We start from the raw sequence: 26,604 nt of genomic DNA on the forward strand, positions 1-26,604 counted from the left end.
ACCCAAGGAATAGAAAACACTACTTCAAAGGGATGCCCTTATGTTTATAGGAGCATTATTTAAATAGCCAAGATATGGAAGCAGCCTACATGTCTATCAATAGATGATGAATGGATAAAGAAGAGGTGGTATATATATATATATACACAATGGAATATTACTCAGCTATAAAAAAGAATGAAATCTGGCCATTTGCAATGATATAGATAGAGCCAGAGAGTATAAATGCTAAGTGAAGTAAGTCAGAGAAGGACAAATATCATATGATCTCACTCATATGTATAATTTAAGAAACAAAATAAATGAACAAAGGTGAAGGGGGGAGAAACAAATGAAGAAACAGATTCTTTAAGATTTTATCTATTCATAAGAGACACACAGAGAGGGGCAGAGACACAGGCAGAGGGAGAAGCAGGCTTCCTGCAGGGAGCCTGATCTGGGACTTGATCCCAGGACCCCGGCATCATGACCTTAGTTGAAGGCAGACGCCCGATCACTGAGCCACCCAGCCATCCCAGGAAACAGATGCTTAACTACAGAGAACCAAGCAGGTTACCAGAAGGGAGGTAGGTGAGGGGATGGGGATTAAGAAGTGCACTTGTTGTGATAAGCACCTGATATTGTATGGAAGTTGTGAATCATACTGTATACCTGAAACTAATACTACACTGTAAGTTAACTAACTAGAATTAAACACATTTTTAAAAAGGGCATTTCTGGGATCCCTGGGTGGCGCAGCGGTTTGGCGCCTGCCTTTGGCCCAGGGCGTGATCCTGGAGACCCGGATCGAATCCCACATCGGGCTCCCAGCATGGAGCCTGCTTCTCCCTCTGCCTGTGTCTCTGCCTCTCTCTCTCTCTCTGTGTGACTATCATAAATAAATAAAAATTTATAAAATAAAATAAATAAATAAATAAATAAAAAGGGCATTTCTAAAGTTTTCTGGAGAAAGGGCTGATATAGTTTTTAGTGTTCAGTTATGGTGATGTCTTTTACACATCTTGTTCCATCAAAGCACAGCCATTGATAGAGTTTGTGGAATTTCTCATTACAGGAGAATTCCTCTTGAAGCAACCTGACTCAGAAAAGAAATCAGGGAATAATATTAGGTTTAGGAAAAGTTCTCTCTGTATTAAATTACTGTACTTTATTAGCCCCCTACAATGCATTCGGATTGACAATAAAAATACATATTAACACACAACTTTTAAGAATATATACTACACAACAGCAAAGTTTTAAAAAGCATTCTTCAATTTAAGCTGATACCAAGTTTTACATTTTGTAGGGTTATTGGGAACTTGCCTGGAACAATTAATAAACTGAACTTTGGCTTTGTTAGAACCTGGAGCTAAAATGATACGGACTGTTACCCCTAACATCTATCTTTAACAGTTTCTTTTCTTTTTTTTAAATTATTTTACATATTTATTCATGAGAGACACAGAGAGAGAGGCAGAGACACAGGCAGAGGGAGAAACAGGTTCCCTGCAGGGAACCCGATACAGGATTTGATCCCAGGACACTGGGGTCACGCCCAGAGCCAAAGGCAGACACACTCAACTTCTGAGACACCCAGGCGTCCCTATCCTTAACAGTTTCCAAATAGTATTTAATTTTTTTCCTAGTCATAAAGATAATACATAATTACTGTCAAGAATGCTAGCACAGGGCAGCCCCGGTGGCGCAGCGGTTTAGTGCCTCCTGCAGCCTGGGGTGTGATCCTGGAGACCCGGGATCAAGTCCCACATCAGGCCTCCTGCATGGAGCCTGCTTCTCCCTCTGCCTGTGTCTCTGCCTCTCTCTCTCTCTCTGAATGAATAAATAAATCTTAAAAAAAAATTATTAAAAGAAAAATGCTAGCACAGAAACAAATTACTTAAAAAAAAAAAAAAAAAAAATGCCTTAAATCCTTTCACAGAAAGATAATCATAGTTAACTTGTCATTCTAGATATTTTTGAGAAATGTCTATCTGTGCACACACAAACAAAAACAGAATACATCTAAAATTTTGTACAAGTAGGATGGATTATGTGGCATTTTACAACCTCATGTTCTTTACTCACAATATTATGTCTCTGATGTCTTTTTGGGCAGCTTAAGGCTTTATTGGGTTTCATCAATTAAATAAATGCTGATATACTTACAGAATCCCCATTAACGTGAATACTTTAGGTTGCTTCCATATTTTTTGCCATTATATTCTCACACCTGTATCTCTATGCAATTGTGTAGTATAATTGTGCAACTTGTCTATCTCCTTAGGAGAAATTTCTAAGATAAATTGTAGCAAGTGGGATTTCTGGGTCAAAAGTTTTCTTTGAAAAGAAAATTTTCAAATTTTGAACATATTTCAAACTTCTGCTTCAGAAAAGCTGTACTAACTTTACCTTCCCATCAACACTACATGAATATATTTATTTCCTCACAGCTATAGCCACAACTGGGTAATCCTTCTTTATGATTTTGAAATCTAAGTTTTTATTGCATTTCACTGATTATTGAGACCGAATATTTTTTCCTTCTTCCTATTTCTATATTGAACTGCTGGAATATGCTTCTGTCCTCTTTCCTATTATTCAAATGGCATTTTAGTCTAACCGGAAGCCTGACCATGACCTCCCTTCATAATATGGTTGGGATTATATTCCACATCACAAATACATAAAGGGCTGAAGAGCTACTGCACTCAGTCTCAAGATGCATCTTACCTGATCTCCCCCGCGTGGAGATCTCACATGTCAGGCGCTTGAAATATTCTGGGAGATCAGCATATTCATTTCCATAGGAGATAACTTTAATTCCTTTGTCCAGCATGTTCTCTCGGAGCTTCTTGAACTCATCCACGTCTCCTCTCCGAACCAACATGAAATGTTCTAAGTCAGATTTATGCTTCACAGCCTCCAGAAAAAGGGCTTGGAAAGTGGTGTCATCCACAGTCCAGCCGCAGCCCAGGAAAAGAAACGACTTGTTTTCGTAGAGTTTCTGAATCTCTCTCTTGCAAGAAAAGAAATAACATGTTAATGACTCCATGAAGACACACATAAGGCATGTCCGAAACAGAAAAGTCAGCAGGGTCTTAACTACAACATTTAACAGACTGTGATGACCAATTAACCACCATTTAAGAGGGTATATTCATCCCACGAAGGAGTCTGATCCTATTTTTTTATTCCTAGAACTTGATGACTGGTCTAAAATTTTATCTTTACCTGCATTCTACCAGTCTCTCTTCAGGCTATCACTGGGCAGGCCTGGTTACAGTTTGTCAGATCCAGAGACCAGAAGGCATTGAGAAGTTTTCAATATATTCTACTCTTTCCATTTTCTGGATCATATTTTTCCTTTTTGATTTACACACTGAACCACAGATCACCAAAGAAGACAATTCCATCACCAGATTTGCCCGCCCCCCCCCCCAAAAAAGTCTACACACTTACAACATCAATATGTATGTGTGTATCTGTACCTATATATGCGTATACGTATACATAAAAACATTAGAAATGATTCTGCTTGGGATGCCTGGGTGGCTCAGTGGTTGAGTGAGTTGGCTCAGGGCCTGATCAGGCTCCCTGTGAGAAGCCTGCCTCTCCGTTTCTCTCATGAATAAATAAAATCTTAAAAAAAAAAAGGCAGGGGGACGCCTGGGTGGCTCAGCAGTTGAATGCCTGCCTTCGGCCCAGGGCGTGATCCCGGGGTCCTGGGATCGAGTCCCATATTGGGCTCCCTGCATGGAGCCTGCTCCTTCCTCTGCCTATGTCTCTGCCTCTCTCTCTCTCTCTCTCTGTGTCTCTAATAAATAAATAAATAAAACCTTAAAAAAAATTATTCTGCTTAAGGGATCAATCACTTAATGTCAAGGATAGATGCAATTAAAACACATGTCAGGGAAAGTATAGGTGAAAAAATGTTCTGTATGCTTTAGAGAGTATCACATTTTCCCGTCTTTCTTTTGCTGCACTATGAAAAGATACTATCATTCTAAGTGACCCCATCCTGAAAACAGCCAGTATACACTGTTCTCAGAGTTGGGGGCCAGTGAATTTTCCCCACATACTGGGGAACGCTAGAGTGTGCTTCTGGTGCTAGAGAGCACTCTACACACACGTATGAACAAGCCTAAAACTTGCATCCACAAAAAGCAACAAACTTTTCACAAAGGTTTTTTAATCCTGCCTAAAATTAAAAAAATATTTTTGCACTGAGCCACAAGTGTGATAATTCAATATAAGCCCATTACCATTCATATACAGGGTCTTTAGAATGTATGTTCTACGAGTGACTGGTCAGTAGAAAGGTGCATATGTTGTTACTGGCAGAGGGGTTTAATACTATCATAAACCAAACAATGAAGGATAATAATGCAAGGATGATACCAAGGACAGAGGGTCAACCAAGAACAAAGTAAAACCCTCCAGCTTGACTCCTGAAGAAATGTTCTACATTTCCTAAGCTAGCATGCAGGACCACAAGCTAAGCAGCACAGAAACAATGTTTCAACGTCCAATTTTAACTCATGGGGAAAATGTTATCCTGTGAAGACCAACTATATATTCAGAGGTTTCCTGGGAAGGCTTTCTGGAGACCAGCAGCACTCACCATCACTTCAGTGTTCCTGAGCACATTCTGATACCCTGCTGGATGGAGGACAATGCCACTAGGATTGGTGTAGACCCCATGGATGTGTAAGACACTCAGCTTCCGCTTCTCCTGAGCCCACTCTAGAACCTGTATAAGACAAATACAGCTCAACCAAGTTGGCAGGGCTGAGGTTGCTTAAAGCTCCCCACGAGCGTGAGGCTGCTTGACAGACTAGGCCGCTGGTATAACTCTTTATGATTCTGTAAGGTAAGAATGCAAAACCCAGTGTGGACTCAGTTTCCATTCCAGGCACAGATGCTGGGACTGATGGCAGCATGTCTGGTGATTTCTCTTTGAAAGTAACCATCAAAAACCTAGAAATTACTTGTCATTATTTGTGGAAATGCCAGGGCTCTTACCATGGGTGACAAACATGACAGCTACACATGACTACGACTGTTTCAGTAACGATCCCCAAGGAATCAAGCCTCCCTATATCCAGGCCCTGGGTAGTCCCTTTCCACACTTACTCCAGGCTTGGCCATTGGCTTGCTTCAGCCAATGGGGCATTAGCAAACAGGATGCAATCAACAGCCTAAAAAAAATGCTGCCATGACCCTCATTTCTCTTTTGTTGCTTTTGGAATCTGGCACCACGTAAGTAGCCTTGGCTAGCTTGCTAGAGGTGCGTGGCCTAGACAACTGCCTGCACCAACAGACATGGAAGCAGGGTCATCTGATACCACCGAGCCTTGGTCTAGACGCCAGATGACGACAGCCATGTGGGTGGGTAAAGAACAAAACCAGCAGAACCCCCAACCTCACTTCTAAGCTTAGCTCAAATTGCTCATTCACATTATCACGTGCAAATAAAATGTTTGAAGCCCCAAAGTTTTGGGGCGGTTGTTTATGCAGCTGGTAAGCAACAGAAGAATCACTTCAGTTCCCTGAGTTACCTAAAAGGCTACCAACGAAGAACAATCATTTAGATGACAATGAGGGAAATACGGCCACCTGGATGCCACCATTCCATTTTCTCAAGGAATTGAGAAACCATAATTTCATTCTCATGACATTCTAAGGAAATGAGGTATGGGTTAGGAAAAATAGTGAGGAGGCACAGAGATGCTGAATGTTACTAGGCCCCATTCTAACCATCTGTCAATGGCTCTATCTACGAGATCTCAATACCGCCCTCTTGTGGACTAAAACTACAAAGCAAATCTTGGGGTTCCAGGATGAAAATGCTAAAGAGGGACCCTGGTTGGCTCAGTGGATTAAGCATCTGTCTTTGGCTCAGGTCATGATCCCAGGGTCCTGGAATGGAGCCCTGCATGGGGCTCCTTGTTCAGCAGGGAGCCTGCTTCTCCCTCCTGCTCCCCCTGCTTGTGCGCTTTTAAAGAAGTAAATAAAATCTTAAAAAAAAAAAAAAAATGCAAAAGAAAGGAGCGAGTCTGAGAAATACCCTTAACTTTGAAAAGGTCTTTATGCTTCTATTGCTGCTCATAATCTTAGGAGATTATATCAGAAACATCACAGAAGTTGTATCTTGCCATTAATTTCTGAATTTCATTCAATCATCTATGGATTCAGAAAAGTATTTACTGAACACCTGCTACATGGCAAGTACTATATTAGATGTTAGGGTAAGAAGGGCTGACATGGTATCTGTGAAAATTGAGTAGCTATTTCCATGAAATAAACAGCGAGAAAACAAACCAAGATAAAAACTGAAAGTTACAGTAAGTGCCATGAAACAAATGGGCAAAAAAAATAAGGACAGGTCCCTTCAAAAAATATAAGGGCAGGTCAGAGAGGCCCTCTTAGAAGTGATACTTGAGACTTACATGTGAAGAAGGAACTTACCATACAAAGCATGGGCTTATTAGTAAGTAGAAAACATGCCAACCAGAGATAACAGGTCTTCACGGCACCATTTCTTTAAATTTGATTTCTTTTTAAAATTTGATTTCAAGGTCAGCAAAATCACAAGAACAGTATTGTAGCTACTACTCTGGCAGAGGCAGCACTGTGACAATAAATGCCAGTGGGTAAATCAGTTTTCTATCCAAACTCTATTTATCTGGGCTCTAAGTTGAACACAAAGGCAGGCTTCTTGGAAAACAAAGTGGAGAAGGAAAATTGCAAATGCAAAGCAGGACAAACAAGACTTAGGCATTTTACAACCTGTTTTTTTCTTCTTCAAACATTGTCTCTGACATCTTTTTATGGCAATGAAAATATTTTCCCTTTCATGGCTTTCACTGTATTTCATCAATTAAATACAAGTTAGTATATCTATAAGAATCCCCTATTGGTGCTAAAGTTCAAATTACAAACTCAAATGACCATTTTAATAAAAAAGCCTTATGTTGTTAGTTGACAAAGATCAACAGCTATAATTCAATATTATGGTAAATGGCTTACGTATAGCATAGGCTATATTAAAAATCACAAAACTCTCTTGAGGTTTCTACTGAACATTAATTAACTTCAACCCAGCTATCACTTGGCTTGAAAGTTGCTCTTCAGAGATAATAGTTTTCATACATTTCCAATAGAGGCCATGAAGAATATATCGTAAGAAAGAACCCTAAATCAGTATTATACTTATCTGATATTAGCAAATCTTAAGGAGATCTTATGGCTCAAATGACTTCCTGTAACCTTGCTCTGAAATTGCATGAAATTGTCAAAACCCACAGAACACTTTTAAGAGCTGTGAATTTGACTGTATTTTATCTCAAAAACCAAAACTAAAAATCCAACTAGGGACAAGAATCTTCCTTCCTACCTCAACATACAAACCAGCAGTGCACAATATACCAACTAGAAAACAGTTTTTCTGATGAAGATACAACTCACTAGAGATTATTCCTTTACTTTTTACCTTTTTCTCATCAGTAAGGTCAAGGGATTCAAGTTGCTTTCCCTGATCTGCTGCGTACAGTTCCAGGAGATTATCAAAATTTGTAGTTAATACCAGGGCTCCATTTTCCATCAGGTGGAGAACTGACTGAAGGAGCTGTTTTCCAGAATCTTCCATCTTTGACTCCAAGTCATCAAATACTTCATATAAACAGTCCTTGAAAAATGTGGATCGAACATTACTAGTTCGCTGGGGAGGGATTAGAGAGAGAAAAATTAATTCCATGTGTTTTGGTAGGCCTTTTGTTTTAATTACAATAATATAGCAAAATTTTGAAGAATACTTGTACTTAAAATAAGGATAAAATATTGTCTACTTCAGAGAGTTACAGTAAGAAAAATAGGATGAAACATGGCCAAGTGCTTATTAGCACAATGCCTAGCACATAGTAAGTGATCAGTACTATTACATCATATGCAAATAAGCATAAGATCTCCAAATAAGCAAGTTTATCGATTGAAGAAAATGGCCTTGATCAGGAGATGTGAGTTACTACCAGGACTAAAGAACTGGGGTGGAAAGCACAGCACCTATTACCCTCTAATTAGGCCTCAGATAAAAAGACAATATTTTCTGCTAAATTTTCCTCATCCAGGGAATAACCAATAAAAGACAGCTAGCTCTAAAATGTGCTTAATGTCTCTTTTTCTAATTCTGGGTATATTTTATAGTTGTTGATAGATTTAGGAAAAACAGCTTACCTTCTCCCTGTTTTTTCCCCCTAGCATAAATCAGGAGTTTGTTCAGAGGTATGCTAGGAAAAATACTTGCATATAACAAAGGTTATCCAAAATCTGCATTTTGTATCTGTTTTTAAAAATACCAAACACTAATCAGCTCTAAACAGACTTCCTCCTTCTTTACATATAGTTTATGAGTAAGTGCTTTCCCAGTTTCATTCTGAGTGTACATAAATATCACGAGGACTAATGAGGAAACAGAATACAAACCTCAGGTAGGAAGACGGTTTTATAACTTAGAAGACAAAGTGGCCCCAGGGACACAGGATTTTCAAGTGGGAACCTAACTGTGTAATGTGCTGTAAAAAATTTCTGATCCCTATCTTGTTCCTGCAAATACCACCCCATTAAGTAGTATCAGAGCAAGAATCAGTTCATAAAGCTCCCAATACTTCCCAAACTCCAAGTAACCACCACACTTAGTTGCTAGACATGTGGATACTGAGCTCCTCCTGTTTTTCCTCAAAGATGTCCCCCTATCTTAATGGCACAATGCTCAGAGAACGTCCTGTTTCCATGGAACTGCATAAGCAGATTCATAAGATATACTTCCATTTGCCAAATTCCTTTCCTAATTTTTCAAGTATTTTCTAAAACTACCCAGTCTTTAAATTATACCTATAAAAAAAAAAAAGGTAAATATTTAAACACTGGAAAACTAGAACACAGAGGTGAAACAGTACCTCTGTTTGGTGGTGACATAGCTTGGAGTTTATCTGGTCTGTCAATCACTATTCCATGCAACATCTACAACTAGACAGGCTTCTCATTATACCTTGTTGTCAATGGGCTCAAAGATTCTCTTCTAGTGCTAAATTAGGTGGCATAGCTCATATTTATGTGGCTAAGAATGTGCATCATGTTTAACTTGTCCATTTTCATTATATAATGGCATTAAGTAATTACATGACATATTAGCAGCCCATAGGCAACCAAATGTTCATTCAATCGAAATGAATGATCAGAAATAGTGAAAAATTTACAACTATACTTACTGAATTTTACCACATACATGAATCATCAAAAATATGATGCCCCTTTAATGTCTACCAAAATAACTCATCTACCCTACAGTCTTGCAATCCCATTTCTGGGACTATATTGCACAGACAACACTACAAACAAATGAAATGACATATACAAGGTTATCACTGCTCTGTTATCTGTAGTAGTAAAAGACTGGAAACAAGCCATGTATCTGTATGTGGAGACTGAGATGGCCAAGAACCAACATAAAGGAGGCTGGTATGGAAAGATCTCTAGGATATACTCTTAAGTAAAAGAAACAAGGTGCCGAACAATATGTTTAGAATGCTACCTCTTGACATGGGGGATGGAAGAGGTATTGAGATAGAATAAATCTAGTCCTATTTGCTTGTTTTGCAAAAAAGGAACACTGAAAGGATACTCAGAAAGCTAGTATGATCAATAAAAATACAAAGAAATGGTTAAAAAAAAAAGAAAGCTAGTACGAGTGGTGATCTATGGGAGAAGGGTGAGTATGGCAGAGGAAGTAGACAAAGATATGGCGGGAGTGAGAGGTTGCAATGTATGTAAACCTTTTTTCATCATCTTCATTTCTGTAATGTGCATAAATAATAACTATTCAAAAAAAGCAAAACTAAGCTTAAAGTTAAACAATAACTATGGTGATTTTTAAGAACTTCCCTGTTGTGTTTTATGTCTTCCTTTTGTACTCTGATTCATACACAGAGTTATACAACACCATATCCCAGCACCAGTTTAATCATTACACACACAGATAAAAATACCTGAGTATACAATCAGGTAATCATGGGTGTGGAATATTTTCTTGCTTTTAAGGGAAGAAATACAAAAGGTTAAAAAGCCTGGGAATAAATGTTTTAAGTCACTTATTCTAGTTATTCTATTTCTTCGAGTTATTACATCTTGCATATTAACACAGAGAGTTGTAACTGTGCAGATTTCCTCAGGCTTAAAACGAACATCTCTCTCCTGAAATATGTGACGCTAGAACTAAATTTCCCACCAGTAGCCTAAGCAAAGACAAAGGAATGAAAACAAACAAGGAGGTTCCATAGTCAAAAGGAAATGCCAAACTCCCACACAATTTTACGGACATTTTCTTATTCGTTTAAAACAGTGAACTGAATCCAATGCTACTTTCATTTCCTTCTACTCTTAACTCTCTTCTTTCTGACCCCAGATTCAGTAAAAACAAAATCCTGACTCTTTCCCACCATTGTTATTCACATTTATAGTGCACTATGTGCCAAATACTTTATACACATTAGCTCACTTTTTCTTCACCTGAGTTAAGTGGTGTTAGACCAATTTTACAGGTGCAAAAAGATTCTGAGAACTTAAGTGATTTTCCCAAGGTTGTAGTGCATTTAAATGGCAGAGTCTGATTCTGGACCCCAAGTTCTCTGGACTGAATGCACAATGTCATCCCCCTACTAGAAGAAACTGGCTCAGTAGATAGGCCTATTAACCCTGCCATATTACTGCTGTTTTATTCTTTAAATGACAATAAAAGGACAGTTTTAAACATATGTAAAAGTAAAAAGACTATAAAACCGTGTATATACCCATCATCCATTTTCAGTCATTATCACACAGGGCCAATCTTATTTAACCTAAATTTCCCTCCAACACACCCCTGCCACCCTCTCCCCTTGAACGGGTTTTCTCTGAAGCAATTCCCGTGCATCATACTTCTTGCACCTACTTCAATAGAATTTATAAAATAAAACGTTAACTGCGATACTACCTATTACACCTAAAAGAAAAAAGCAGTAATACTAATTCCTATTTGTTTATTTTTTAAAGATTTTACCTATTCATTCACGAGAGACAGAGAGAGGAGGGAGAGGCAGAGACACAGGCAGAGAGAGAAGCAGGCTCCATGCAGGGAGCCTGATGTGGGACTCCATCCCTGGGACTCCAGGATCACACCCTGGGGCGAAGGCAGGCGCCAAACCGCTGAGCCACCCAGGCGTTCCTTTTATTTTTATTTCAAAAAGCTTTTCTTTATTTACTTGACAGAGAGAGCGTGCACAAGCAGGGGGACCAGCCAAGGAAGAAGGGGGAAGCAGGCTCTGGGATTATATAATGAGCAGAAGGCAGATGCTTAACCGACTGAGCCATCCAGGTATCCCATATTAATTCCTTAATATCAAATACTCAGTGTTCAAATTTTCCCAAACGTGTGTGTATTTCAAAGCCTTGGTTTGCCTGTAATTTTTTTTTTCTTACATATCCTCTATTAAAGTCGTTTACAAAATGTGGCCTGTGGACCTTGTGGATCTCTAAGATTCTTTAAGGAATCTGCAAAGTAAAATTGTTTTCATAATAATGTTAAGGTAATTTTTGTTTTATAAACTGTGCTGATATGTGCACTGATGGTACAAAAGCAATGGCGGGTAAAAACTGCTGGTGACCTGGTGTGAATCAAGACAATGAAACCAAGCTGTGCCCAAAATCACTGCATTCTTCACCACCAAAGACATACAGAAAGAAAAAAAAAGTCCAGTTTCACTTAAGAATGTCCTTAATGAAGTAGTAAAAATTATATGTTAAATCTTGACCCTTGGGTGCCTGGGTGGCTCAGTGGTTAGGCATCTAACTTCAGCTTAGGTCGTGATGCTGGGGTCCTGGGATCAAGTCCCTCATCAGGCACCCTGCAGGGAGCCTGGTTCTCCCTCTGCCTATGTCTCTGCCTCTCTCTGTGTCTCCCATGAATAAATAAATAAACTCTTTAAAAATAAAAAAATAAAATTTTGAAATAAAAAATCTTTAAAAATCTTTAAGTAAATCTTGACCCTTGAGCATATGTCCTTTTAAAATATGCACAAAGCACTTCTGCCACAGACTGAAATATGATGGTTGTCTCCAGGCAAAATACTTGTGTGACTGAATTGTAAGCTCAACAATGCACCTTTTTTCATCAAACACTATTTTTATTTGAACAAATGATAGACAAACTATAGTTATTCAGATTTGGGCATTCTCAGGCATTTTTGCAAAAATAAATGAAGTGGAGCCTGCCATTTTGAGGAAAACAAGTGAGGACTGCTGCCATGGTTGCCAATGACAAAAGTTGAGCTTTCATGCAAAATCAGAAGTAAAAAATTTACTTAAATTCAATTTACTTAACATATAGTGTTTTATTAGTTTCAAGGATAGAACTTAGTGATTCATCAGTTACATGTAACACCCAGTGCTCATTACATCATATGCCCTCCTTAATGCTCATCACCCAGTTACCTCATCCCTTCACCCACCTCCCTTCCAGCAACCCTCAATTTGTTTCCTCTAGTTAAGAGTCTCTTAGGGTTTACCTCCCTCTCTGTTTTTATCTTATTTTACTCCTCCTTCACTTCTCCTATGATTGTTTTGTTTCTTAAATTCTACCTATGAGTGAGATCATATGGTATTTGTCTCTCTCTGACTTACTTCACTTAGCATAATACCCTCTAAGTTCCGGGGCACCTGGATGGCTCAGTTAGTTACATAGCTCCCTTTGGCTCAGGTCATAATCCTGGGGTCCTGGGATCAAGCCCTGCATCGGGCTTCTCTGCTCACTAGGGAGTCTGCTCCTTCCTCTCCCTTGGACCCTCCCCCCTGGCTTGTGCTCTCTCGCATGCATGCACACTTTCTCTTTCAAATGAATAAAAAGCATAATACCTTCTAGTTCTATTCACATCGTTGCAAAAGGCAAGATTTCATTTGTTTTGATGGCTAATATTCCATATGTAATGGAATGGATATATATATATACATATATAATGGAATGGATAAAGAAGACATATTTATATATCTATTTATCTGTCGATGGACATCTGGGCTCTTTCTGTAGTTTGGCTATTTTGGACATTACTGCTATAAACACTGGGGTGCATGTGCCCCTCTGAATCACTATTTTTGTATCCTTTAGATAATACCTAGTATTGCAATTGCTGGGTTTTAGCATAGTTCTATTTTTAACTTTCTGAGGAAATTATTACATAATATATATTATTATATTTCTGAGGATATATTATGTGACAACAATTTTGTGTTTTTTTAAGACATATAAGGTTTTCTTTCCTCTTTGTTCTCAAGTGCATCATTTATTCATATAGCCACTTTCACTTTCTGATTAGGGTTTAGATTAAAATGTTTTTCATCCTTTTATTTTAAATAGCTCTACTGAGATATAATTCTCATAACATACAATTCACCTATTTGAAGTGTAAATTCAATGATTATTTATAGATTCAGATACTGCAACTGTCACCACAGTCAATTTTAGAACATTTCATCATATCAAAAAGAAGCCACCTACTCTTTAAATATCACCCTGCCCTCCATCCGTGCTCCAGTCCTCGGCAACTACTAATGTACTTTGTCTCTAACAGATTTCCCTCTTCTGGACATTGTGTATGAATGGAATCATCTAGTATGTGGTCTTTTGTGACTGGCTTCCATTATACTAAGGGTCTTTCATATCACAGCACGTTATCAGCATTGAATTCCCTTTTACTGGCAAGTAGTATTCCATTGTATGAATATGCCATGTTTTGTTTATCCACTTGATAGTTGATGGACATCTGGTTTATTTCCACCTTATGCCTATTATGAATACTGCTATCAATATTTGTTTGTAAGTTTCTGTGTGGACATATGTTTTCATTTCTCTAGGGCACATCTAGAAATGGAACTCCTGGGTAAGATGGTAACTCTATATTTAATTGAGGAACTGCCAGCCTGCTCTGCATTGTCTGCACCATTTCACAATCCTAGGAGTGTATGAGGGTTTTAATTTCTCCACATCCTTGTCAACACTGAACTATCTGACTTTCTTGACTCGAGCCATTTAAGTGCATGTGAAGTTGGTGGTTTTGATTTACATTTTTCTAGTGACTACTGAAGTGAAGCATCTTTTCATGTGTTCATTAGCCACTTTACTTGGAACAATGTCTATTCAAATCCTTTGCTATTTAAAAACTGAACTGTCTTTTTATTATTAATTTATAATAGTTCTTTATGGTTTCTGGATACTACACCCTTAGAAGGTATATGAATTGCTAGTATTTTCTCCTGTTTGGGGGGAACTGTCTTTTCACTTTCCTTATAGTGTACTTTGAACCTAACAGCTTTTACGTTTGGTAAAGTGAAGTAGATCTATTGTTTCTTTTGCTAGTTGTGCTTTTGGTGTCATATTTTTAAAAACTGCTGCCAGATCCAAAGTCATGAAGACTGAAATCTATTTTCTTCCACAAGTTTTATAGTTTCAGCTCTTATATTTAGGTCTTTAAACCATTTTGAGTTAATTTTTGTATACGGTATGAGACAGAGGTCCCATGACCTCTTTAAAGTCTACTAATTAGGGACACCTTGGTGGCTCAGTGGTTGAGCATCTGCCTTTGGCTCAGGGCATGATCCTGGGGTCCCAGTATTGATTCTTGCATCGGGCTCGCTGTGCGGAGTCTGCCTCTCCCTCTGCCTGTGTCTCTGCCACTCTCTTTGTCTCTCTCAGGAATAAATAAAATCTTAAAAAAAAGAAAACCCTACTAATTATTTACAATATTCTACATTAGTAACAATTTATCACAACTAAGGACAAAGAAATGAAAAGAGGAAGTAAAAGGTACTAAGTTTCTGAAATGAATCATGAACCAAGAGGAAATTACTTTTAAGTGGCTCTCTTTTAGGCTAATTCTTAATGACACTTTTTCCCTATAGGTCCTAGGGCCTAGAAGGAGGGAGTGGGAACCAACTGTAATTACTTTATAATAAGTTATATTTTTTCCAAAAAATATACAATTTATTAAGATTTAGAATATGCTCTGGCTACTGTATTATTTTTAAATATATCTTAAATGAACTCTGATTTTTTTTTTTTTAAAGATTTTATTTATTCATGATAGACATAGAGAGAGAGAGAGACACAGGCAGAGGGAGAAGCAGGCTCCAGGCTGGGAGCCCGATGCGGGGCTCAATCTCGGAACTCCAGGATCACGCCCTGGGCCAAAGGCAGGCGCTAAACCGCTGAGCCACCCAGGGATCCCCTGAACTCTGATTTTTGAAGGCAATCTGAAGACAATGCAAGAAGGCCCTTATCATTCATGAATTGGTATCCAACTAAGTTTGATAAACAAGACAAAATTCCTTATAAATATTTTGAGTGATCATCTTTAAAAGGAACATTAAAAAACCAGTGTTGGGACACCCGGGTGGCTCAGCGGTTTAGCACCGCCTTCAGCTCAGGGCGTGATCCTGGAGTCCTGGGATTGAGTCCCATGTCCGGCTCCCTGCATGGAGCCTGCTTCTCCCTCTGCCTATGTCTCTGCCTCTCTCCCTCTCTCTGTGTCTCTCATGAATAAATAAATAAAATCTTTAGAAACAAAAAATAAAGTGTTGCTTCATTTAAAAAATGATAAGATTTACCTCCAATCTTTTTGGGGTTCCCTAAAAAGACATGAATGCCAAGGAACAATACTTTTATAGTAATGAGTATAGAAAAAGTAAATTCAAAAACACAAATAATGGGACAGTGGTCTCATTTTGGTATATATAAGGCCACAACACCATTAACACCATCATCTCACACAGAAAGACAGACACATATACACAAATGGATCAAGATAATTACCCTGAACAGGGTCCATAAGCAGACCTTTTGCAGAAGAACCAAATGTTATGCATGCAAATCAGTAAACCACAGGGGTACCTGGGTGGCTCAACTAGTTAAGCCAACTCTTGATTTCGGTTTGGGTCAGGATCTCGGGGTCGTGAGATCAAGCCCCATGTGTGTGGAGCCTGTTTAAGATTCTCCCAGCAACCCCGCCAAAATCTATAAGCTCAAAATGAACAACCTTACTACATTCAGCATGTGTGTCATGGTTTCCCCGAAAATATCAAATGCCAGGATACACAGGAGGATACTCACAGGTGAGAGTTTCTGGATAAGGTCATGGGCAACATGGACAAGGTTCTTGTCTTCATGGAGACATTTCTGAAACTTTCTGCTCTCCTCATCTTCTAGAAGATCAAAATCAATGGCAGCATCCAGTAAGGCCTGAATTAAGCCCTTCCAGGATTTCAGGGCTGGAACCTGAGGTGCAACCGCAGCACTAATGCCTGTTCCGATCACCAGAACAAGTTCTCGGGGCTTCTTAGTTTTTAAGCTTGGAAGCAGCTTCCTGATAAAGTCAACCAAATGAAGAGGATTAGGAACATCCAACAGATAAGAGGGACATGGAAAGGCTGTCGAAAATCATGGATTTCAGCTACCATTTTCGTCATTGCAAAGAGGACAAGTACCAGTTTCTGAGACCTCTCCTGAGTATCTTAAGCAAGATGACCAGAATATTGGAATGGTTGGGTGGCTCAGTGGTTGAGCATCTGCCTTTGGCTCAGGGTATGAGCCTGGGGTCCTGGGATTAAGTCCCACATCGGGCTCCCCACAGGGGGCCTGCTTCTCCCTCTGCCTATGTCTCTGCCTCTCTGTCTCCCATGGATAAATAAATAAAAATCTTAGAAAAAAATAAAAAAGAAGACCAGAATATTGTGCCAGAGCTTGCAGAAAAACCTGTATCAGGAATCCTTAAAGGCAATCTTAAAGTCAATTTTCTCCCTCAAAGTTCTCTCAACCTAAGAAAACCCACTAATAGTAGGAAAAGATCCAATTAAATTGCAGCCCAGCTGAGTTCTACTAACTAAATTATATTTTAAACCAATGTTAAATTTCAAAAAACATGGATTCCAGAGAGAAAAGAAATACATACAAATTAAGTTCCTATTTTGAGGGCAGCCTGGGTGGCTCAGTGGTTTAGCGCCACCTTCAGCCCAGGCTGTGATCCTGGAGACCCAGGATCAAGTCCCACATCAGGCTCCCTGCATGGAGCCTGCTTCTCCCTCTGTCTGTGTCTCTGCCCCCCACCCCCACCCCCGTGTCTCTCCTGAATAAATAAATAAAATCTTTAAAAAAGTTCCTATTTTGAGAGATATAAAACAAGAGATGAAAGAAAGCCAAAGCTAAGCCCAAATTTTGCAAACACTAATAAGATAAAATTGAACATGACTAAAACTGAGAATGAGACAATCAAATATAGGAACATATTTCACTTTTTGTTCTAGATACCTTTAAGGCAAAAAAAAAAAAAAAAAGAAGAAGAAGAAAAAGGAGAAAAACAGAATTCTGAAAACATAGTGTTTCACATTACCTAAATAAACAAAGAAATAACTATTCAACAGCTATGACCAGAAGCAGAACATAGTCCTTTCTTCCCATGACAAGCACAGAGCTCTGTCTTGGAGAACTTGGCACAAGTTCTGTGTTTCAGTTCTTCATCCTCCCCCCGCCCCCCACCTCAATCTGGAAACATGTTAAAATCTGCTTGACATATGTTTACTCACTTTAATTTTTGCTAATAGCAGGTGTTTTCTCAGATACTGCCTTTCTCATTTTTTTGTCAAAATCAGAGAAAAAGGATTTGGATTTTGGCATAACATAAGAAGCCATACTTTAAGCCTTGGAAAACCTGTTTTGGGGAAACAAACTTTAGAACTGCCTTCCCTATTTCCAACTCCTGCCTTCAGTCATTTGACAAATATGAAAAACTTATAAAAGTACCAGACACTGTGGTAGGCACTAAGGATGTTTCTATGAATAAAATGAAGTTCCTATCTCAAAAGTTTAGTCTACTGGAAAAGACTAATAATAGATATTAGAAGCAAATGATGAAAAAGAGTTTCAGTTCAAGGCAATCAAGATATTGAAACACACACAGAAATATATACTCACAGAAAATTTCTAAAAGGATTCAAAAGAACTGTAAATAGTGGCTAACTCTGGGGATTGAAGAGAATAATGGTTTTTTTTTTTTTTTATAAATAAAATCTTTTTTTTTTTTAATTTTTATTTATTTATGATAGTCACAGAGAGAGAAAGAGAGAGAGACAGAGGGAGAAGCAGGCTCCATGCACCGGAAGCCCGATGTGGGATTCGATCCCGGGTCTCCAGGATTGCGCCCTGGGCCAAAGGCAGGCGCCAAACCACTGCGCCACCCAGGGATCCCCGAGAATAATGGTTTTTACTTTTCACTTGACTGTGCTGTATTATTTGACATTTTTGCCTCATCCTTTATAGGCTTAAGGTGTAATGTAATGTGCCTAATTTAAAATTTCCAGTTAAAAAGGAAAAAAATAACAGTTGTGTTTCACTTCTGATTCTTCCTAAAACCACTAAGTAATTTTTTAGAAGGCATAAATTCATAAAAATCAGAACAGGAAAGGATGACAGCAGACAGCACAGGTCAACAGAATTTTAGGAGTTGTAGAGTAAGAGCTGATTCCCTTTATAGAACTTTGGGAATGTTCTAATATATCTGAAGGTGGAAGGGCAGGTGGGGCCAAAACACAAAATTGTTGCATGGCCGTATAAGAAGCAGTTAGAACTCTAGACTGGAGGCTTGCTTTCCAGAGAGGTTGAACCACAGGGTTCTGTATTTGAGAACACTGTGCACAGCTTGGGAAACGCAGGTAAATGAAAGCCAGTATGTGAAAATATATTTTTTTTAATTTTTTTTTTAATTTTTATTTATTTATGATAGGCACACAGTGAGAGAGAGAGAGAGGCAGAGACACAGGTAGAGGGAGAAGCAGGCTCCATGCACCGGGAGCCTGATGTGGGATTTGATCCTGGGTCTCTAGGATCGCACCCTGGGCCAAAGGCAGGCACTAAACCACTGCGCCACCCAGGGATCCCAAGTATGTGAAAATATTAAGACTCTCCCCTGCCTCCTTTTCCCAGAGGAAGACTCTCAGATCTTGGCAGTCAACCTTATACCTGTAGCTTACTCCTCATCATCTTCTTTTGGGGAAAATGGCCAGCATGAGAGAAAAGACCCACAAATTCTGATAGGTGGGGATTCCTCAGCTACAGAATCTGGCCCATACTTGACACCCACGGTGAAGCCCATCAGTGACCAAGTCCTTGATGCATATACAGATTTTCCAACTTGTCTCTTTAGTCTCTTAAATATGAGCAAAGAAAGGTCACCTTACATTTGAACAAAGCCTCCAATGTGAGAGATACACTTAAACAAACTAGCAGATAGAAAGGAACCTGCAGGAAACAAGCGACAATACGGAAAAGCAAAACGGAAAAGAAAACGGTCTCTCGTACAGATTTTTAAAAAAGAGGCACCTGTGAAACATGAACAGAATGCTATAAAAAAAACGGATGGGCAAACAGAAAGATTTCTTGGAAATTAAGAACATAATAAAAAATGTTAGATTGGAAGAAAACAAAAAGTCTTTGACAAAGTAGAAGGATAAAAACAAAAGCAATAGAAAAATATAAGAAAACTGGAGTCTTGGGGCACCTGGGTGGCTCAGTTAAGCACTGGACTTTTGATTTCGGATCAGGTCATGATCTCAAGGTCATCAGATCAAGCCCCGCACTGGGCTATGTGCTGGGTATAGAGCCTGCTTAACACTCTCTCTCCCTCTCTCTCTCTCACCCCCCAACCCCTTGTGCTCTCATACACACTCTGTCTCTCAAAAAAAAAAAAAAACTAGAGTCTTACTGCAGAAGGTCCAACATCTGAATACCAAGAGTTCTACAAAGGCACAATATAGAAAAAGTATAAAGGAAATTATCAAATAAGAAAAAAATTTTCCAAAGTGAATTATCAGTAGCCAGCCTGGAAGGGTGGCTGATATCTAGACTGATAATCTAGACTCATACGAAGGTATACCAACTGTGAGATTTTTAGGTTGCTAAGAATAAAATAACTATTCTTATGAGCTTCCAATGAGAAAAGCAAAGGTCATATAACACAAAAGATTTGGAATCAGAAGAGTCACTATTCTGGCAGCAACACTTAGCTGCTAGCAGAGAATGAGCAATAATTTCCTAACTCTAAGGACAATGATTTCCTATCCCAATTCTACACTCAGCCAAATCATCAAATAAATGGACAGATATAAGGACATTTTCAAATGTCTCCAAAAACACTTCTCTGGTGAATCCTTACTAAGGAAGCATACTGAGAGTGTTTTTCAGCAAAACGAAGGACCACACCAAAAAAGGACAAGACAGCATCCAGGAAAGAGAGGATCCAACACAGGAGACATGTACAAGGAATGTTTGGGGTCATGGGAAAGGAAAGCGGCAACTCTCAGCAATGTAGCAGGCCTGGAGAACAGGAGTCCAGGGGAGGACACTCCGGAAGGAAAAGTCCATCAAAGAAGTCAACTAGTAAATTACTGATGGGTGTTAGATATCTAAGAGAGGTACTCTTCTGTTCCAGAGTGTGAAGAAACTGACAGGTACACACAAAACAAAGCAAACAAAAAACAAAAAAACAACAAAAAAGGAAAGAGATAATCTTTAATAACTTGGAGGGAAAAATGGACAAAAAAGTATAATCAAGACACTGTTAGGCTCTGCTATAAATACAATTCATACAGTCATATATGTAACTACTAAATAACTGACAACCAAAAATTGGGATATAAAACACATGGGGGAAGAGTATTTGCTGTGTACGTGGTGGCGGCAGTATGTAGGGAGAGGTTTCAGGAGAGCAAGCCTAATCCTAATCTTCCTTAACTGGAAAATAGATAAAACCAAAAAACTAAAGAATAGCAGTATATGCACAGCATTTAAAATATGAATGCAGGTATTAGAAGAAACAGATAAAAAAGTTGAAAGTGATTATCTCCAGAGAGAGACAAGGCATTATAAGCTTTGAAGTACTGACTTTTAAATTATGTACATTTATGATCCTGATAAAAATAAAAATTAAATCCAAAATAAAAACAATTTTTATATGAAGGTCAATATTAATTTGTAAAAACAACTGGGATGTAGGGCAAGTTTGTTATTTTTTGTCATCTACCATTAATGGTAATTTACTAAATGTTCTCGGATTCCCTTCCCTTGTTTACCTGGGCTTTTTGGTGGGGGGTGCGCCATCACTGAAGAATCCAAGAATCTTGTCTATATCAGAGGCCTGGCTCCCTGTAGAAGCCATCCAGTTTCTAAAATAGATTAAACACCACAGACCACAATTAGATCTGTAATATATACCATTCAAAATAGCACACACATTAAACAGTTTTCACGAGGTGTATACCCTAAAGGTGTTCTAGAGGTATTCCCTGCTCAACAGAGATTCATTAATTAATGAGCATGCCGAACTTAAAGAATTAAATTCATCTCAAAGACATTAACCTTGAAATTATGACTTTGGTGCTCCATACTGTCATCCGGTTTCTGTTCCTGAAGGCTCTTCCTACCCCCTAACACCTCTCCTCAAAACAAAACAAAAATCAAGGTCAATTCATGTCAATTACTGGCTATCACTTTGTGAGGCCTAAGAGACACCTGCTATTCTCCCTTGATACAGGCTTGGGAAGACCTAGAGGATAAAAACAATCCGTGGATAAGTGTGCTAATAGCCCCCAATTACCATTTACTATCAGCTAAAGAAATCACTTAGTCAAGAACAGAACAATCAATACTAATTTGCTGATTGTTAGATACTCCTTGTTGCTGAACAACTGTGTCCTCACAGGCAGTGAGTCATGTGTCCCTAGCTGAACAGAGTAGACTCTGAGACACTGTGATAAATGGGAAAGGTATTATCAAGCAAAGATCCATGAAAAATGGCCAGTTATGTTCAGGTGATGGGATAACTAGCAAAAGTAAGAGAATTACATGGATTAGAATGAAAATCCCAATGAGAAGTTTTAATTGCTCAAAATTTTAGCGAACTTGCTAACTCTAAGGATCATTAATTCAAAAATAGCAATATTTTGAATAGTGTGTATACACACATACACACATATACAACAAAAGACAATACATAGTACCAGAGTCGTGGTGTTTTATTATCCTTTCATCATCAATGTTTAAAAATAACTGGGGTTGCCTAGGTGGCTCAGTTGGTTAAGCATCTGACTCTTGTTTTCAGCTCAGGTTGTGATCTCAGAGTCTTGATCTCATGGGTCATGGGACTGAGTCCTGAGTCCAGCTCTATGCTCAGCAGGGAGTCTGCTTGAGGTTCTCTCCCTCTGCCCCTTGCCTCACACATCCCCTCTCTCTAAATAAATAAATCTTTAGAAATAACTGAATCACTACTGATTATTCAGGTTTACAATTTTATTAGACATTTTTTTTCTTTATGTAAACATCTTCTAAAGTTTGCTGAAAATAATTTTTCTGGTAAATAGAAAGGTTCAGTTCCTTACCTCAATTACTGCTCCACACATAATGGAATTCTTTGATATCATTATCATTAGGAAAACAGGAATCTCAAAAAATCATAAAGTTAGGAAGTAGGCCATCTACCTGGTCAAATCTTTGATTCCGTTGGTGAGAAAGCTGGGGCTCAGAGAAGGCACATGAATTACTTAACTCAGTAAGTTGTGCCTTAATAACCAATGGAGATTTCAGTTACACATACATGTTCTTAAAGATAGGTCTATTAATTAGCTTAAAAGACAGTATATACTCTTGGGCTCTAAACCCAAATTACTGAGCCAGAATCTCAAGAACCTTCAGGAAATTCTTATGATGAGGCAAAAAAGAAACACCCAAATGAAATACAATTTTTCTGCAACCCAGTTATTCTGTTAAATGTAGGATATTTAACATAGGCATACCATCTGCCATCCTCCTTTCATTTAAGTCTATACATTATTTATTACAGTCAACACCATTCCAGTTTGCTAAGAGTTAATCCATTAAAATATTAAAATATTTCCATTAAGTTTTAATCTATGTGAAGTCATTTCCTAAAGTCTAGTTTATGCTCTAGATTGGCGTGGTAGAAGAGTGGTGACTTCTACCATATATGGGACAAGCCCTGAGCTTGGGAATAGTTTTTAAAAATATGCAATAAAAATCATGCATGCTTCTGTTCTTTCCTTAAATATGGTTCTATAAAGCCATCATCTGAACAAATTACACCCACCCATGAAAAAAATACTCCGTATTAAGAAAGATTAATCTTTAAGTATAAAGGAAAGTAATTTAATGTTCACCAAGTTTTGAAGATGGACATCTTCAGAATTCAATGCTCGGTTCAGCTACTAAACCAGAATTTTAACAAACTCTTAGTGTTTACCACATGCCAAACCCGATTTACAATACTATCTCATGTAATCCCTATAACCTTGTGAAATACCATTACACCCTACGTTAGGGATGAGAAAACTGAAGGACCAAAAGGCTGGGTGCCATAATTCAAACCAAGGCAGTCTGCCTCCCAAGACCATAGTCTGAACCATTCTATTTATTACAACCTAAAAATGTTCTCCAAGTATTGGCATCTCACCTTTCTGTTTGTTTTAATCTGTAGGCCAAAACTATCAAAAAAAGATCCCACATTCCAGACAGATGCACTCGAAATAATTCTGTGCAATGCTTAACAGCTGCTATATGACCAGGCACTCTGCTGATGTAATCATGGCACTCACCTTAAATTCAGAAACTGAATAAAACAGCTTTTTCTGGCGACAAGTGCTATTTGCTCTATACCCCCTACCAACCACTAATCTACCTAGACCGATCCTATCACTCCTGGAAAATATGCCAGACCACTTTTGCTGGATTCTAACAGATGGTAAATTCTTAATGTCTACACCTGAATACTAACTAATAAGCTTCTTCTTCTTCTTTTTTTTTTTTTTTTTTTTACAGAGTCAACTATTCTGAAGGTCTGTTCATTCTACATAACTTGAGAGAATTAAATATGGCCAACAACTCTCAACAAGTTGTTACGGCAATGTTTTGAGTCCTCTTATTTAGGGACTGAATAAGAAATTCAGTATCACCACATTATATTTGATTATATACACATCCTGTTTTGTAACAGGATAACATCTTTCCTTCAGGCTAATGGATGCCTCATATGCTACAATCTTATATATACACCCCGGTGGCATCAAAGCATAAACCGTATCTTATTTCTTCTAGAGTACTGTTTCAGAAAAAAAAAATCCACTTTAGTGTTTACCCTAAACAACATGCAGTTACTTATAAAAAATTTCCACACCGATTGTGAAAATCTTACAAAGAATTCCCAACAAGCATCAACTAGTTCACACGTTAATTTCTTCATGTGATCACTATTCAAGGTTTTCATTTCCGTGGGACTTGCTCTGTGGGAATAGCAGAGGTAGGAAAAACTTTTCTGCCACAAGAAGACAAAGACAATTATGTGGCAGTATCTTTGTTACTACAATTACTGCTAAAGTAACCAAAAAAAAAAAAAAAAAAATCCCTCAAGACCAAGAGAATTCAGCACAATAAAAGTCAGATATTTGGTAAGTTCTGAGAAAAGTAAGAGCAGCCTCATTAAATTTTGTAAGGCCCAAGTCTGCATATAAGATAGGACACTTATACTTTGAAACTTGTCAGCCTGGCAGGAAATAGAATGCTTCCATCTGGTGAATGAAAGGGAAAAAAATCAAGGCAAGCATTCTGGGAAAAATCCATTAAGAAACACGAAAAAAGGACAAGCGGGAAGGGGGTGGTTATAGGACTGAAATTAAATCCACATAAACCAGAGAACTTATGCCTCTGAAAACATTAACAAATCGCTGTAGCTCTTGCTTTCCTGGCATCTTGGTGCTGCAATGATAGCAAAATCGAATTCCTTTTCCCACTCAAGTATCAAGAGTGAGGTCACCCTGTGCTTCCAGTATGTGGTGTTCAGCTCAAACAACTGCAGGCCACAAGGAACTCAGGATAATACGTTTTGGATATGGGTAGATGGAATAAATCAAAAGGAGAAAAGTTCTGATGATGGCATTTTTGCTTGGAAATAAAAAATCTACAAATGACTAGCTTGAGGAGGCCTTTCTTGACTTAAAAGATCAGTTGTATTTACAGCAAGCTTTCCTCTATTCTATTAAAAATAAATAAATAATGGGGTGGCTCAGTCAGTTAAGCATCTGCCTGTGGCTCAGGTCATGATCTCAAGGTCCTGGGATCAAGCCCAGGATTGTGCTCCCTCCTCAGCGGGGAGTCTGCATCTGTCTCCCTCTGCACCCCCCCTTGCTTGTGCTCTCTTTCACTCTTGCTCTCTCTCCCCCAAATAAATAATTAAATAAATAAATAAACAAATAAATAAATAAATAAAATAAAATCTTAAAAAAAAAATCCAAAATGGTATCATAATGTACCCAACATGGGGTCGGGGGGGAGACTGTGACTAGAATAAAGACTGGCGTATTTCTCTGGCATAAACACATCAAAGGGTTAACTTCATTTTTTAAAGAAAAAAAAGAGAGTCATCCTCTGACTTGGAAGAAACCAAAAATCCCTCTAGTTGTGGCTTTTGGACTAATTCCAACACATCTGGTTTCCAGCAGCTATGGGGGAGAGAGAAAGGAAGAGATATCCAGCATAAATACTACTAAAGCAAACTCGACAAACTTGTTGACAATTAACAAACCAAATGTTTTACTCAGATAGTTGATGAATTCAGTTCTATAATGTAGACTGCATCCTTTCTGATCAGTGTATAAATCAAATTTTCCATTTTCTTCCTACACACACACACACACACACACACACACACACAAATGAAACCGATATACAGGAATTACATCTACATGTTGCTAGGGCTGGATTCCTCTGTGTACCCAAGACTTGACGCATTTCCTCTACCTTTGGTTAACTCAGGTTGCTCTTCTACATCTTAATTTTATGCGCCTGACATCCTCTATCTTCTGTCAGGTAACATCAGCATCACACTTACTTCCTGAAAATCAGCTGTAACGTAGTCACTGGTAAAATGCCACATTGATACTACTCTTGATATTTTATTAGCAAACACTGATGCATATACAAGAAGTATACGAATGACCTCATCAGAGGTAGGTTTCTGAAAGACTTTAAAGAATGAGAAGTTTACCCCAGATTCTAGAAAGTATTTTAATTCAAGTCCTAAGATCAACCACATCAGTATTTTGGGCTAAAGAGCTCAGATGTTGTTTATAGCAGTTATTTCCAATTATAAAACCAAAGTAACACATAATGTGTAGGAACAAAACTGATTTAAGAAGGAAAAGCAGAAAAAAAAAAAAAAAAAAAAAAAAAAAAAGAAGGAAAAGCAGGATGCCTGGGTGGTTGAGTGTCTGCCTTCGGCTCAGAGTGTGATCCCAGAGTCCTGGGATTGAGTCCCATATCATGCTCCAAAGGAAGGCTGCTTCTCTGTCTATGGCTCTGTCTCAGTCTATCAAATAAATAAAATCTTAAAAAAAAAAAAAAAAGAAGGAATAGCAATACATCCACATTATGATTTCATTTGAATTAGAAGTTGGTGACTAAAGATGATGTTACCATGCAAAGAATGATAA

General features: G+C 38.3%; 1 protein-coding gene across 4 annotated transcripts in view; it reads right to left on the bottom strand.

Moving 5' to 3' along the window:
* The window catches only part of FAM118B (family with sequence similarity 118 member B), a 47,073-nt gene that overhangs the window by 3,906 nt on the left and 16,563 nt on the right, over positions 1 to 26,604 (bottom strand). For 2 of the 4 annotated variants that reach the window (XM_038535699.1, XM_038535700.1), the window contains exons 2-6: positions 21,181 to 21,273; positions 16,172 to 16,424; positions 7,475 to 7,702; positions 4,604 to 4,732; positions 2,713 to 2,998 (exon numbers count right to left, since the gene is read on the bottom strand). In XM_038535699.1, coding sequence (XP_038391627.1) covers positions 2,713 to 2,998; positions 4,604 to 4,732; positions 7,475 to 7,702; positions 16,172 to 16,424; positions 21,181 to 21,266 — 982 coding nt within the window. In that variant the 5' untranslated portion in view covers positions 21,267 to 21,273. Of the gene's footprint in view, positions 1 to 2,712; positions 2,999 to 4,603; positions 4,733 to 7,474; positions 7,703 to 16,171; positions 16,425 to 21,180; positions 21,274 to 21,466; positions 21,520 to 26,604 lie in introns of those variants that run through there. The other 2 variants (XM_038535697.1, XM_038535698.1) reach the window with 2 other exon arrangements.

The sequence above is a fragment of the Canis lupus genome, chromosome 5, assembly GCF_011100685.1.
Source record: "Canis lupus familiaris isolate Mischka breed German Shepherd chromosome 5, alternate assembly UU_Cfam_GSD_1.0, whole genome shotgun sequence".
Classification (NCBI taxonomy): Eukaryota; Metazoa; Chordata; class Mammalia; order Carnivora; family Canidae; genus Canis; species Canis lupus.